Below are 12,613 nucleotides of genomic sequence, written 5' to 3'. Positions count from 1 at the left end.
TTATTCAGCTGAAAAAGTCAAAGCTCTACGAAAATGTAATTAAAAATATATTGCACATGGTTGGTATTTAACAACAAGGGGTGTTATAGTCTGTGTTGTAGTGTGTGATATTGGTATTTATGGAAATATTTTACACCTTTCCTTCAAGTATTATACGTTTTAGTTACTTGTGGGCTACTTAACATGAATAATCACAGTTACTATCCTTTTACTCCATCACATTTCAAAAAGAAATAGGCTATTGTTATTTTAACTCCACCACAGTAATCCAACATCAGCTTTACTTTTTAGATAAAGATTTAACTCACAATTGATCATGTGTAAATTACTAGCTGGCCGCTAACTGCCGCGGCCGCCTCGTTAATATCAAAATCCATCATAGAGCAATCCAGTACCATGCTGTCATGAACGCGCGGTGCTGTTACGTGTACACGTGACGTGCTTGATGTGAACGAGCCGTTTGGGGGGCGTGGTTAAAGTTGCGCATGCGCTATGAGCGCACATACGGGTACTTCTCAGGCATGACGGGTAATCTGTGACATTTCGCTCTCTCAAAAGTTGGGCCATTTTATCTTCATGCGCCAATGAGCAGCTCTCATACGAATGAATGAGGCCCCGCCTCCCACGCTGTATCCAGTTCTTATTATACATCCATGGGTGGGAGGACCCCCTTTCGTCAGAGCCGCCATTGAGAGGAGGAGCTAGGGATCACGGAAGTGAAGGAGATTTGCGCTCTCTCTGCTTCCCCCCACGAACATGGCGCTGTGTTCCTGAATTGCTCTGTTTGTTTCAAGACCAGGTTACTTAAAGTACCAATTTGAACCTTTTCGAGACTACATTGTCTCTTATTTAACTTCCTCCTGGACTCGAGAACAACGATCACGTTTCAACAAAACACACTCAAATATATGTATAACATAAGTAAACAATCTTCTAGTACCTTAAACATATTATGCACCGGAACGGTATTGACGGTATTCTTATTATTTTGTTAACGTATTTATACTTTTTAATTTCTAGTTTTTGTATTTGTTCATACATTTTGGTACTTTTCTTTTATGTCACCTATTCATATTTTATTAGATATAGAAGTTGACAGGACCCTCTAGGGAAGGACGGAGACGGGACCCTCTTGGGGATGGCCCATGGTGACGTGGAGCCAGACCCGGCGTGGGGCCGGGCCCGCCCATCCAGGATTTGGGCCCGCTGTTTTAATCAGGGCTGAATACAACATTTATTATTATGTTTATTGTTGTTATTTGTAGAACTTTGTCCTAATATTTATTTTTGTATTAAACTATGTTGAAAGATTAGTTTAATATCATTTTTTTATTTTGCTAGGAAATTCTGAATGAAGTTCTGAATGAAAGGCTGCGCGCGAGACTGGTTTTTCGCTGGGTTGAGTCGTGTGTGGGTTTTTGAGTGAGATGCGGCACAGCAGCCTGTCAGTTTACTCTTGCTAGGTTAGTTTGGCGATTATCATTTATATTTATCTGCAACAATGGATATCAGGAAGTGGTTCTCGAAAGGAATATGGCAACTCAGCGCCAGATGCAGGCACATCAGAAGAAATCAGTTACGTTACCAACGAGCTAGCAAGCCAGCAAGGGAGGCTGGCAATCAATTATATTTTGAAGAGAAATTGACTCTCAAGCCGGCTCTCTCACAAACTCCTGCTCTGTGCACAAGCAGACCGCTGCACACGCTCTCTGCCTTGCTCAATCTCTCTCTCTCTCTCTCCCTTTCTCTCCATCGCTCCACCTCTCCACCATGTGTGCGCTCAAGTTTGCCTGCGCTTGCCCAAGTTGGCACAGCGTTACAAATGTGCCACAAAACCAACCAATGGATGTATAATAAGACCGTCAACAGCCTTATGGCAACCTAAAACCCCTCTCTTTCCGTAAAAACAATTCACGAGCGCCCCCCCCAACCTCCCCCCGTTGACAATTCAGATTTTCCGGGAAATGTAAGTCGGGGTGGGCCCGCCCTGGTAAATCAAATGCCCGCCCAGAGAGTATGTCTGCTGCCGGGTCTGCGTGGAGCGGAGAAGGAGGCCTAGAAAATGTTTCCCGCTCTCAGTTATGTTTGTGGTGATCAACTGAATATGGGCCGCACTGTTTCTCCTGATGTGCAACAAATGCTTCTGGCTGCATGGATCTTTGTGTGGTGCAATCAAACAGTGTTGGGATCAGCTGTCTCTGCGGCAGCTCAGCAGCCTCTTCACATGCGTGAACACCTCCTTTAACTTCAGTCCGTACACCACGGGGTTCAGTAAAGTAGGTACTAGCAACATCAGCATGGAGATGATAAGGGTGGAGTCAGATTCTCTGTTGCTCTGCAGGCGGCGAATCATCAGATCTAAGTAGATGCTGATGGAATAGTTAAAGAAGACGAGCAGGTGAGGAAGACAGGTTTGTAGAGCTTTGCTGCTGAAGCTACGTGAGCGCCGCAGACAGATGAAGAGGATCCTAGCGTAGGAGAAGATCATGAAGGCGGCAGGCAGGAAGATGGTGGCTGTGACGATCACCAGAATGTATAGTCCACTCAGCTGCGCTTCAGCACCACCGCAGCTCAGGGTGAAATAGCTGTCGATGTCGCAGTAGGCCCTGTTGAGCTGCGCCCTGCAGAGCGATAAGCGGCTAACCAGCAGCGTTGTGACTCCCCCTAAAATAGCAGGCAGCATCCAGCAGAGAAGCAGCATCAGCACCACCTTGGCAGGAGTTACCAGCACAGCGTAGTGCATCGGGTGGCAGATGGACAGGTAGCGGTCAAAGGCCATGGCCGACAATAGCATGAAGCTAGCTCCACCAAGAGAGGAAACAAAGAAACCCTGGCACAGACACAAAGTCCGGGACACCTGCACCAAGCCGGCGCCGGACAGCAACAGATCTGACAGAAGTTTAGGATAAGTCAGTGTGCTGACTGTGAGAGAGTTCAGCAGAAATGATGCCACGAAGGCAAACATGGGCCGGTGAAGAGCTCGCTGCGAACAGATGATATAAATCACCAGAGAGTCACTGAACAACACGAAGAGGTACAGCAACAAAAACACGAAGAATAAAAGCGAGCTGTGGCCAGACAGCGAGGAGAAACCGACCAGCGTCAGGGACGAGGTCACGTTAAACCCTGCTGACGTCATGAGGAGACCCCAACAAACAACACGCTGTGACCTCAGGTCAACAACAACAACAGTAACAACAACAGAGCTAACCAACCTGTTAACATCTAAATAAAGGATATAACATTAGTTTATATCACATTGACATATACAGTCGGAATAAGGAAACACATTTATTTAACATTCATATTTAAAACGTGTATTCATAGAATATGAATTTACAGTTAATTAATCAGATACTAAAATATCTGCTTGAACATTAATGTATAAGTCAATGATAAATATCTATCATGAATCAGAAACAGGCAAAAGCATCATCACAATGAACACGAAAAATGAGAAACATGACATTAATATATGTGAAATTAGTCATAAACCAGCAGAACAATCATCACAAGGAACACGAAGCACGAAGAGAAACTGACCTGAATCCACCTGTTTAAACATTAACGTGAATATATAACAATAATGTAAGAAACATTTATACATATGACTTCAAAATAACATTTATAAGTGAGATATTAAACTAACATTAGCACAAGGAACACGAAACGTGAGGAGAAACTGACCTGAATCCACCTGTTTAAACATTAACTTCAATTTATATAACATTAATATATACAGCATTAATATAAAGAACATATTTTGATTCATAATGAATCAGGAAAAGGCAGAAAGATTATTACAGTGAACACGAAGCAGGCGGAGAAACCGACCTGAATCCACCTGTTTAGACAATTATGTTAATATATACACACAACATTAATAGTTATAACATTCATTTAAAGAATGTTAATATATGATTAATCATGAAAACAGAGAAACATAATCTCAGTGAACATGAGGAGAAACAGACCTCCACCTGTTAAAACAAAAGCATGAGCATATAACAATGATTTAAAGAGTGGTTATACATATGACATATATGTGAAATGAGTCATAAACCAGCAGACAATCATCACAATGAACACGAAACATGAGGAGAAACTGACCTGAATCCAGCTGTTAACATATTAACATATATACCACTGAGCAGAAACATGACCACAGAGAACCATGGACTGTATGTGAACACGAAACATGAGGAGAAACTGACATGAATCCAGCTGGTGAAACATTAATACAACATTAATGTAGATATGATGAAGCATGTACAGACAGACAGCATCTCAGTGAACATGAGGAGAAACAGACCTGAATCCAGCTGGTGAAACATTAATACAACATTAATGTAGATATGATGAAGCATGTACAGACAGACAGCATCTCAGTGAACATGAGGAGAAACTGACCTGAATCCAGCTGGTGAAACATTAATATAACATTAATGTAGATATGATGCAGCATGTACAGACAGACAGCATCTCAGTGAACATGAAGCTGTGATGCTGCTTTTATCACCATCCTTCTTCCTCCATGGAGCTCATTATATATTCATTAAAGGTCATCTGCCAATCACAAATATCATGTTGTTTGGAATGGCAGGTTCTGAGAAGGCAATGTCAAGTTAATGTAAAATAGACATAAACATCTTAAAATAGTAAATATTTAAAGCGTTCCTTTGATTAATTCAGTACTTTGTTTTATGTTAGTAATATGTTCAGGTATCAGATACACACAGGGGTTAAATTGGGCCCCGGCTCATAGGACGATGCTCTGACTTCATCACCCTCACATATTTGTCATAGGTGTTCAAAAAACTACATATATGTTAAAACCTTTCTCGTTCTTAACATACACTATATTTAGGGTTGATATGGGTTGAACTGAGATTTCCACACACACATTTAAAAAAAATATATATATATGCCTTATATAGGTATGGTCCTACACTATATTATTCAAATATAGCATGATAGGTCCACTTTAAGGTCAAAATAAAGAGATCCTCGACCACGCACCGCATAGAAAGGTTCAAACTGTCTGGGAATGGATGCAAAACATCTATTGTCTCATTATCCATCTATTTGCTGGATGATGTTTGGTTTTGAGTCTAAACGTGTTAAAGGAGGAACATGTGCAGCGCTGTGGGCCGCTGGTTAGCATCTGTTCACTTCATGAGCACATCCAGTGTGACTGACATCCAATTAACATTCATGAAAGAGCACAAATTGAATTAACCAAAAAAACACAATCTTTCACTTATTCGGGATGGACATGATCCTCAGAGACATTTTATTATATTTCAATCATCCGTCTTTCTTGGTCATTGTGCAATATTACTCATTATGAATAAAACACACCAGGAGACAGCTCTTCGTGTCCCGTGGGAAAATACCCGTTGTGTCCTCGTTACGGCCTCTAATGTAATCTGACTGGCAGCTCAACCCCCTCTCTCAATCACTGTGCTGGACAAAGACGACAATTCTACTTATTTAATAAGCTTTTTACTTTAGAAATCACAAAGAGGTGTTAATCAATTCAAAACCTTTATTTATCCAGGTGAAATCCCATTGAGATCAATTATCTCTTTTTCAAGGGAGACCTGCAGCAGTAGGTTCCACATGAAGACATAAAAACATAAACAACAGAACAACAAAAGGACATCATACAGCAAAAATGACAGGGATTACAATTTACATATCTATCCACATGTACAGGTACCAACAGCATCTGATTGTGTAGCATCCAACCAAGCTTTAAAAACATGTAGTGGTACCAGATTGGTAATTTTCCATTCTTTTTGCAGACTGTTCCAAATTATAATATGTGGAGATTATCCTGCTGAACTAAACGTATAAGAATCATAAACATTTGTTTATGATTCTTATACATTTTAACACTGAGCCAGTGAACATATGGTCCTTATCTCAGAGTGTTAAATTAACACTCCAGATTTTACTGTGTAGGTTCACAAGAGGATCCGCAATCGCACTTTGTTGCGTAGCTTCAGTGTCGTAGCCGAGATGCCAACACAGTCTCACGGCATTTCGTGTTATAGTCACGAAATTAATCTATTGATTCGTGTTCACCAACACGATTTCGCCATTTTTTTCGTGTCACACAGAACGATTTTAAAAGCAATGTAAATAACAACAAATTAGAAGGAAAAAGAAATAAAAAAAAATACAGATTTCAGTATTCTGACACAGAACGATTTTAGAAGCAATGTATTTATAATGGTAGTATGTTTCGTGCCTGCACCAAATAATAACAAATTAGAAGGAAAAAAAGATGACATAAAATACAGATGTCAGTATTCTGAGGCTCTGAGCCATTTCTTTTCCTCACGGACGGCAACAAAACTCAGACATTATACAATTTAAAATAAAAGGGATAGGGTTAGGCTTAGGGTAAGATATTGAGTAAGAACATGTTTTTATGAACCACACAGCTTCTGGTCTTCCAAGACCCGACCGGACAAAAAGACGTGTTGCAGGCACAAAACATACTACCAATAGAAATACATTGCATTTAATATCGTTCTGTGTGACACGAAAAAAAGGTGAAAATCGTGTTGGTGAACACAAATCAATAGATTAAATTAATTTCGTGACTAATAACACGAAATGCCGTGAGACTGTGTTGGAGATGCTGTTGATAGTGAGATGTGTCTGCCGTTTCCTCTCAACTGTTTGACCGGTATGATGCACCATCCAGTACTGAGAGTGCATTTTAACATACTACATATTGGCCCTCATGCTCTCAAACAGTACACGTACATACAAAAGTACTGAGATGTCACTCACATAAAGTGAGAAGCCTGCAGGGCAGAGGTCAGGGCGGTAAAAACATCCTGCAGATGATGAAATGATGTTTGTGGTTAATGAGCTGCAGCTTGGACTCTGTGGACTAACGAGCTCCGGCCTTAATGAGAGCTGTTAACGAGCTGCTCTCAGGTGACCTCATTAACACACTGACCTGTTTGCTTCTTTACATTGTGCTGCTGTAATCTATGGAGCTAATTTCCTGCCATAACTCTGCGTTAGTAGTGCGTGAGGCCATATGTACAGATATGTACATGGGACATGAAAACAGTGCATCTCATATTGACAAAAATAAACCTCGCTAACCGAGTTTTCCAAATCACTCTAAAAATAAGCCGTTGTGATACACGTGTAGACAACATCTGCAGATTAATAAATGATCATTACTTTGGGGTCATTAAACCATTATTTCGCTAAGATAAAAAACATTAAAGTTTTGGATTTTAGTGTAATTCACAAATGTTCCACCAGATGGTGCCACACACACCCAGGGGGGAAAAGATGATATATTAACCCAGTAATAAGTGGCCAAAATATGGGTACATTAGTGTTTAAAGTCGGGGGAACTGTTTTAATTCAGGACCAGGGTGAAAAGATAACACATTTACCCAGGAATAATTGTCTGAATCATGGGTATATTAGTGTTTAAAGCCGTGGGAAATGTTTTAATTCAACAGGAGAGGGTAATTCAATTGTTACCCATGGAACAGGGCTGCAAACATGGCTACATGAGTGTTAAAATGCTGTCAAACTGTTTTAATTCAGTCATAATAGTAGTTTCTAGAAAGTGTACATTGGACGACATAAACATACGGAGTTGTGGACATAAATGTGTCAGTATAGACGGGATAATGTACATATTAATAATATTTAATTAGTTAAATGTACAATGAGCTAAAAACAGCAGAATCACTGCTGTTAGCAGGGTCTCAGAGAGCCAGAGATCCAGGGTACAGCACATCGCTGTCTTACCCATAAAACAGGGCTCTGATCAGGGCTAAAGTAATGTTATAAACTGGTGAATCTGTTTAAATGCAGGCAGCAGAGTCACTGCTTTTAGCAGGGTCTCAGAGAGCCAGAGACCCAGGGTACAGCACATCGCTGTCTTACCCATAAAACAGGGCTCTGATCAGGGCTAAAGTAATGTTATAAACTGGTGAATCTGTTTAAATGCAGGCACCTGCATTCACACCTCCAGGGCGGAGACCGGGAAAACCAACTCTCTTTGCCCGCTCACAGAGCCCCGAAGGACGGACTAGAGACCTCCAGCACCAGTCCCTAACAGTGGGACTCTGTTTATTTCACACCTCCAGGAGAGACCAGGGGAAAATCACCTCTCTCTGCCTGCTCACAGAGCCCCGAAGGACGGACTAGAGACCTCCAGCAGCAGTCCCTAACAGTGGGACTCTGCACCTCCAGGAGAGACCAGGGGGAAATCACCTCTCTCTGCCCGCTCACAGAGCCCCCAAGGACGGACTCGAGACCTCCAGCAGCAGTCCCTAACAGTGGGACTCTGCACCTCCAGGAGAGACCAGGGGGAAATCACCTCTCTCTGCCCGCTCACAGAGCCCCGAAGGACGGACTAGAGACCTCCAGCAGCAGTCCCTAACAGTGGGACTCTGTTTATTTCACACCTCCAGGAGAGACCAGGGGAAAATCACCTCTCTCTGCCCGCTCACAGAGCCCCGAAGGACGGACTAGAGACCTCCAGCAGCAGTCCCTAACAGTGGGACTCTGCACCTCCAGGAGAGACCAGGGGGAAATCACCTCTCTCTGCCCGCTCACAGAGCCCCCAAGGACGGACTCGAGACCTCCAGCAGCAGTCCCTAACAGTGGGACTCTGCACCTCCAGGAGAGACCAGGGGGAAATCACCTCTCTCTGCCCGCTCACAGAGCCCCGAAGGACGGACTCGAGACCTCCAGCATGTCCCCATAACAGTGGCACCTCCATAACCTTGCACACCGTGAGTCCCCGGGCCCCCGCAGTTAAGCACTCCCCCACGGACTAAACCCCGATATTCACACCCTCAAGAACCTCGTGCCCCTGGTAATACTAACAAGGGGGTGGAATTTGTGGTGGTCTACCGTCCGCCCTTAAGTATTCAACTGCGAACTCCTGACCCCCAGACACGCTTCATAGTTTTAGCTTACCAGGGGCACGCTTGTCTGGCAGTTATTCACATATGGGTTTTGTCCTAGGCATTGTGCTTGAGTCAAGGGGTTAGGAGACTCAAGGTGCACTTTAGCTTTTTAGCACTGGTAGACAGCGTCTCAATGGTGCTGATGGAAAGCAGCACCGGGGACAGCGCCTCACCGGTGCTGAAGGAAAGAATCCATGTTGGTTCATTCCACGGGTGGGTGCGCCTGGCAAAGCTGTGTACTCAAACTTCAGCACTCTGACTAAACACATATGGACATCCCGGAAAGAACTTCATGCCCCTGGTAACCTTGCAAATAGGGAAAAATAGAGTGTTTACCCAGAGCCTCCGCTCTGATGATCCGGTACCGACTTTACCTTAATATATATTGGTGTGTTTGAGCGTTTTGAAAAGAAAGAAACAGTATTTAATTATAACAATATATTTATTTGAACTTACACACAGAACATGTCACAGTACACTGCGTACACAGTACACAGCGGATTTAGCGTGATCGCCTCGGGAGAGACTTCGACTCGCAAATGGAGTCAAATTCGATATCTTCATCGCCAGAAGTGACCGGGTAAATGTCCACCTCTGAATCACTAAAGTCAGATTCGAGGACAGTCTTGTCATATTGGCTGGATAGAGGGTTATCAGCAACCCGTTGTTTCAGCCGTGCATTCGCCCGCTCCAGCAGCATAGCCTGCAACACCTCATCAGCTTCATCTGATAGATCAGATAGATCAGATATTTCATCCTCCGACCAATCACTGGGGGTATCATGATAAACCATAGCGTACTCGGTCTCACTACAGAGTAAATCTTGACAATCTGTAGATAGCCCTGCTGGAGCGGGGGCTTGAGAGAGGGCTGGAGGAAGGATTGGAGAGAGGGCTAGAGAGTGGGCTGGAGAGGGGGTTGGAGAGAGGGCTAGAGAGGGGGTTGGAGAGGGGGCTGGCTCTCGCTCTTCCTCTTGCTGTCGCTGTTGCTCTCGCTCTGGAACGGAGGGACCTGCTGGTTGTATCCCGGCTGCGGCATCGGCTTCCTCTTCCATGGCCCCCTTGTCCATGGAATCAGAAAGCATGTGTCTGATGTTCAAGGCCTCCTTAACCCCAGGGTTGTTGGTGTAGAACCGGTTAGCCGTATGCAAGTCGTGGCACATAAACTGGGACAGCTTCGCCCGATTCACTGGATCTTGGTGCTTCTTCACCTGAAAGATAGGGATAATTAGTACACGATGAATGGGTAACATTTAAATATAGAGTCATTAACAAACTCACAGTGTCTGCCAGGGAAGTGCGGAGCAGAGTATGGGAGATTGGCCCAGGAAGCCCAACATCTTTCCATGCTTGGTTGAGATGCAGATGGAGGCTCTTACAGGGCCCCTCTCCCGCTGTGTAGAGGAAGTAGCGATTCTGATGCCCAGGAAACGTCTTCTTTATTTCCATCCATCGCTGGAGCCAGCCAAATTCATCCACAGTACAGTGCACCTGCGCCTCTCCATAGGTTTTGGCGGTCTTGTGGTTCTGGACATTGATGAGGTATCCGTGGCGGTTGCCTTTTCTTCCCGCCGCATTCACCTCTGCATTAGTCATGTTTTCATAGACACCAGTACGGTGACCATAGAGCAGGGACCAATAGAGTGAGAAATAGCCATATAACAGGTACCTGTCGTTTGCAGATGGGGAAAGCTCCATTTTATCCAAGAGCTCTGGTATGCGCTTGACAGAGGCAGCAATGCACATTTGAAGATTAGCATAGCTGGGCAGGCTTTCCATCTTAATCCTCTTTACCTGGAACCGGTGGACTGTCACCGCCTGATTCAGGCGCACAAGGCATGCTTTCAACTCCCGCAATAATGTAGCCAAGTCAGACCGACTGAGCCTGCACCCGTTTACTTTTGAGTCAGTCAGGTATCTAATGAACTGCATTATATTTTTTATATAAAAGGCAACAGTTGTGACTGCAAAGTGTTCAGTTACGTTGAGGCTGTGTACCCAGGCACGGACACGTGCGTTGTCTCTAAGGAATAACCAGTCTGACATACGTGGAGAGTCTCCCCCCATAAAAGAGAGAAACTGTTTGATGCGGCTTACCTTTGACTGTATGTTGCCTGTCATGCGGCTTTCACACCAGCGCTTTTCCCTTTCTAGCTCCTAGCGAGAGCTTTTCTGGTTCAGCTCCCGTTTCCCTTTTCAGCTCCCACTCTGTTCACACTGCCCAGAGCTGCCGAGAGATTTTCTCCCACAACAACGGGGGGGGGACTGCGTCGGGTCGACGATCGTGTTGCTTTTAATCATACGAAGCCAGATTAAATTAAATAACGACTTCTCCAACCTTATACTTTTCTCCAGAGTGCCGTGGTTCATTGTTTATTAATGTGTTTCAGCATTTACCGACCGCTGCAGTGCTGGCTGCTCTTCAACGGGAGTGTATTCTCCCGTTAGCTCCGGGTTAGCTCACACGGCTCTAAAGTATTCACTGTCTGACTGTCACACAAGCAGCTGATACATATCCCCAGTTCCCCTTAAGTGAATGTGTGTCAGTCTGAATTGACGCTGTTTGGCATCACAACGCTGTTATGAAAGTTTCTCTGGTATAACATGGGTGATGTTAGCATAGCAACCGAAGCTAAACGGACTACTTGCTAAGCCGTTTTCTCCAGGCACTTTTTACCGGCGTATTTTTCATTATGATTCTACTTGTGATAGTCGGACATGACAACCTGTACAGCCCATGTATTAATTCCATCCGATAGCTGCTATAATAACAAACCAAACGTCTGCCTGCTCTCCACAATGATCAATAACAGCGAACGGATGGTCAAAGTAAGGTTTCCTGCACGCCTCGACGTAAGAGACGTAAGCGACGCCGCGTCATAGCTCCAAAGCTCTTGCCTCTGGACCGACAACTTTTTGGAGCTGGAAGTGAACCGCATTCCGGAGCTATGACGCGCCGCCGCTGCGGTGTGAACAGGAAAAACCGGTGCTTTTCAGGCTCTAGCTCCCAGCAGGAGCTGGAAAAGCGCCGGTGTGAAAGGGGCAAGAGTCGTGATTCTGGCTCGACCCCAGTGCTGTAGTCCCGGTACTCTGCTATTGCCGCCTCCATGCTGGGTGGAAGTGTTATGTGCCGCTTCTTGTTGCTGACTTTACTACCAGAGGGCCTTGGAAGTGTGGGTGACGGTCTCTCGGCCACGGGGGCCAGTCGACGTCTAGTGCGCCGAGCTATGCTGCTCGAAGGCATTTCAGGGGTAGGGGAGGAGGTGACACGTTTCCTGCTGGTGGAGGAAGATTGCCCACTAGGATCGGATGCAGGTTTAGAGAACCTACTATGTAGGCGGTTGATGATGACCTTGGGCTGTGTCACTGGAAGTGCTGCACTGTCCTGTGTGCTTTGGATAGTTCCCCCATCGCTGTGTTGGCCACTCAGCGTACGCCCCATGAGGAACTTCGTGACTTCTTCCGCCATCTCCGGCACATCAATTTCAGCCATGGCCCTATCATCCCGGTGCTCCGATTCCTCCCGGTCCCCCTTCCGCCCATCATTGTTTGCCACTTTGGCCCCCGTGGCGTTCACAGCGGTGTCCTTCATAGCTTCGAGCAATCCAGGGGTATATCTGCATGTGGCGACTGGAGAACTTCTGCTTG

General features: G+C 44.8%; 1 protein-coding gene across 1 annotated transcript; it reads right to left on the bottom strand.

The window, feature by feature from the left end:
• Positions 1-2,188: 2,188 nt before the first annotated feature.
• Positions 2,189-3,139, bottom strand: LOC117498271 (olfactory receptor 51E1-like). Its single transcript, XM_034150286.1, has one exon. The coding sequence runs from the start codon at positions 3,137-3,139 to the stop codon at positions 2,189-2,191; it is 951 nt and encodes a 316-aa protein (XP_034006177.1).
• Positions 3,140-12,613: the final 9,474 nt, after the last annotated feature.

Source organism: Trematomus bernacchii, unplaced genomic scaffold (assembly GCF_902827165.1).
Source record: "Trematomus bernacchii unplaced genomic scaffold, fTreBer1.1, whole genome shotgun sequence".
NCBI lineage: Eukaryota > Metazoa > Chordata > Actinopteri > Perciformes > Nototheniidae > Trematomus > Trematomus bernacchii.
The sequence above is the reverse complement of the archived record's forward strand: the minus strand, read 5'-3'. Positions and strand labels throughout refer to the sequence as shown.

Excerpts from the sequence above, each read along its gene's own strand:
- LOC117498271 (XM_034150286.1), bottom strand. The coding sequence starts at position 3,139 with ATGACGTCAGCAGGGTTTAACGTGACCTCGTCCCTGACGCTGGTCGGT.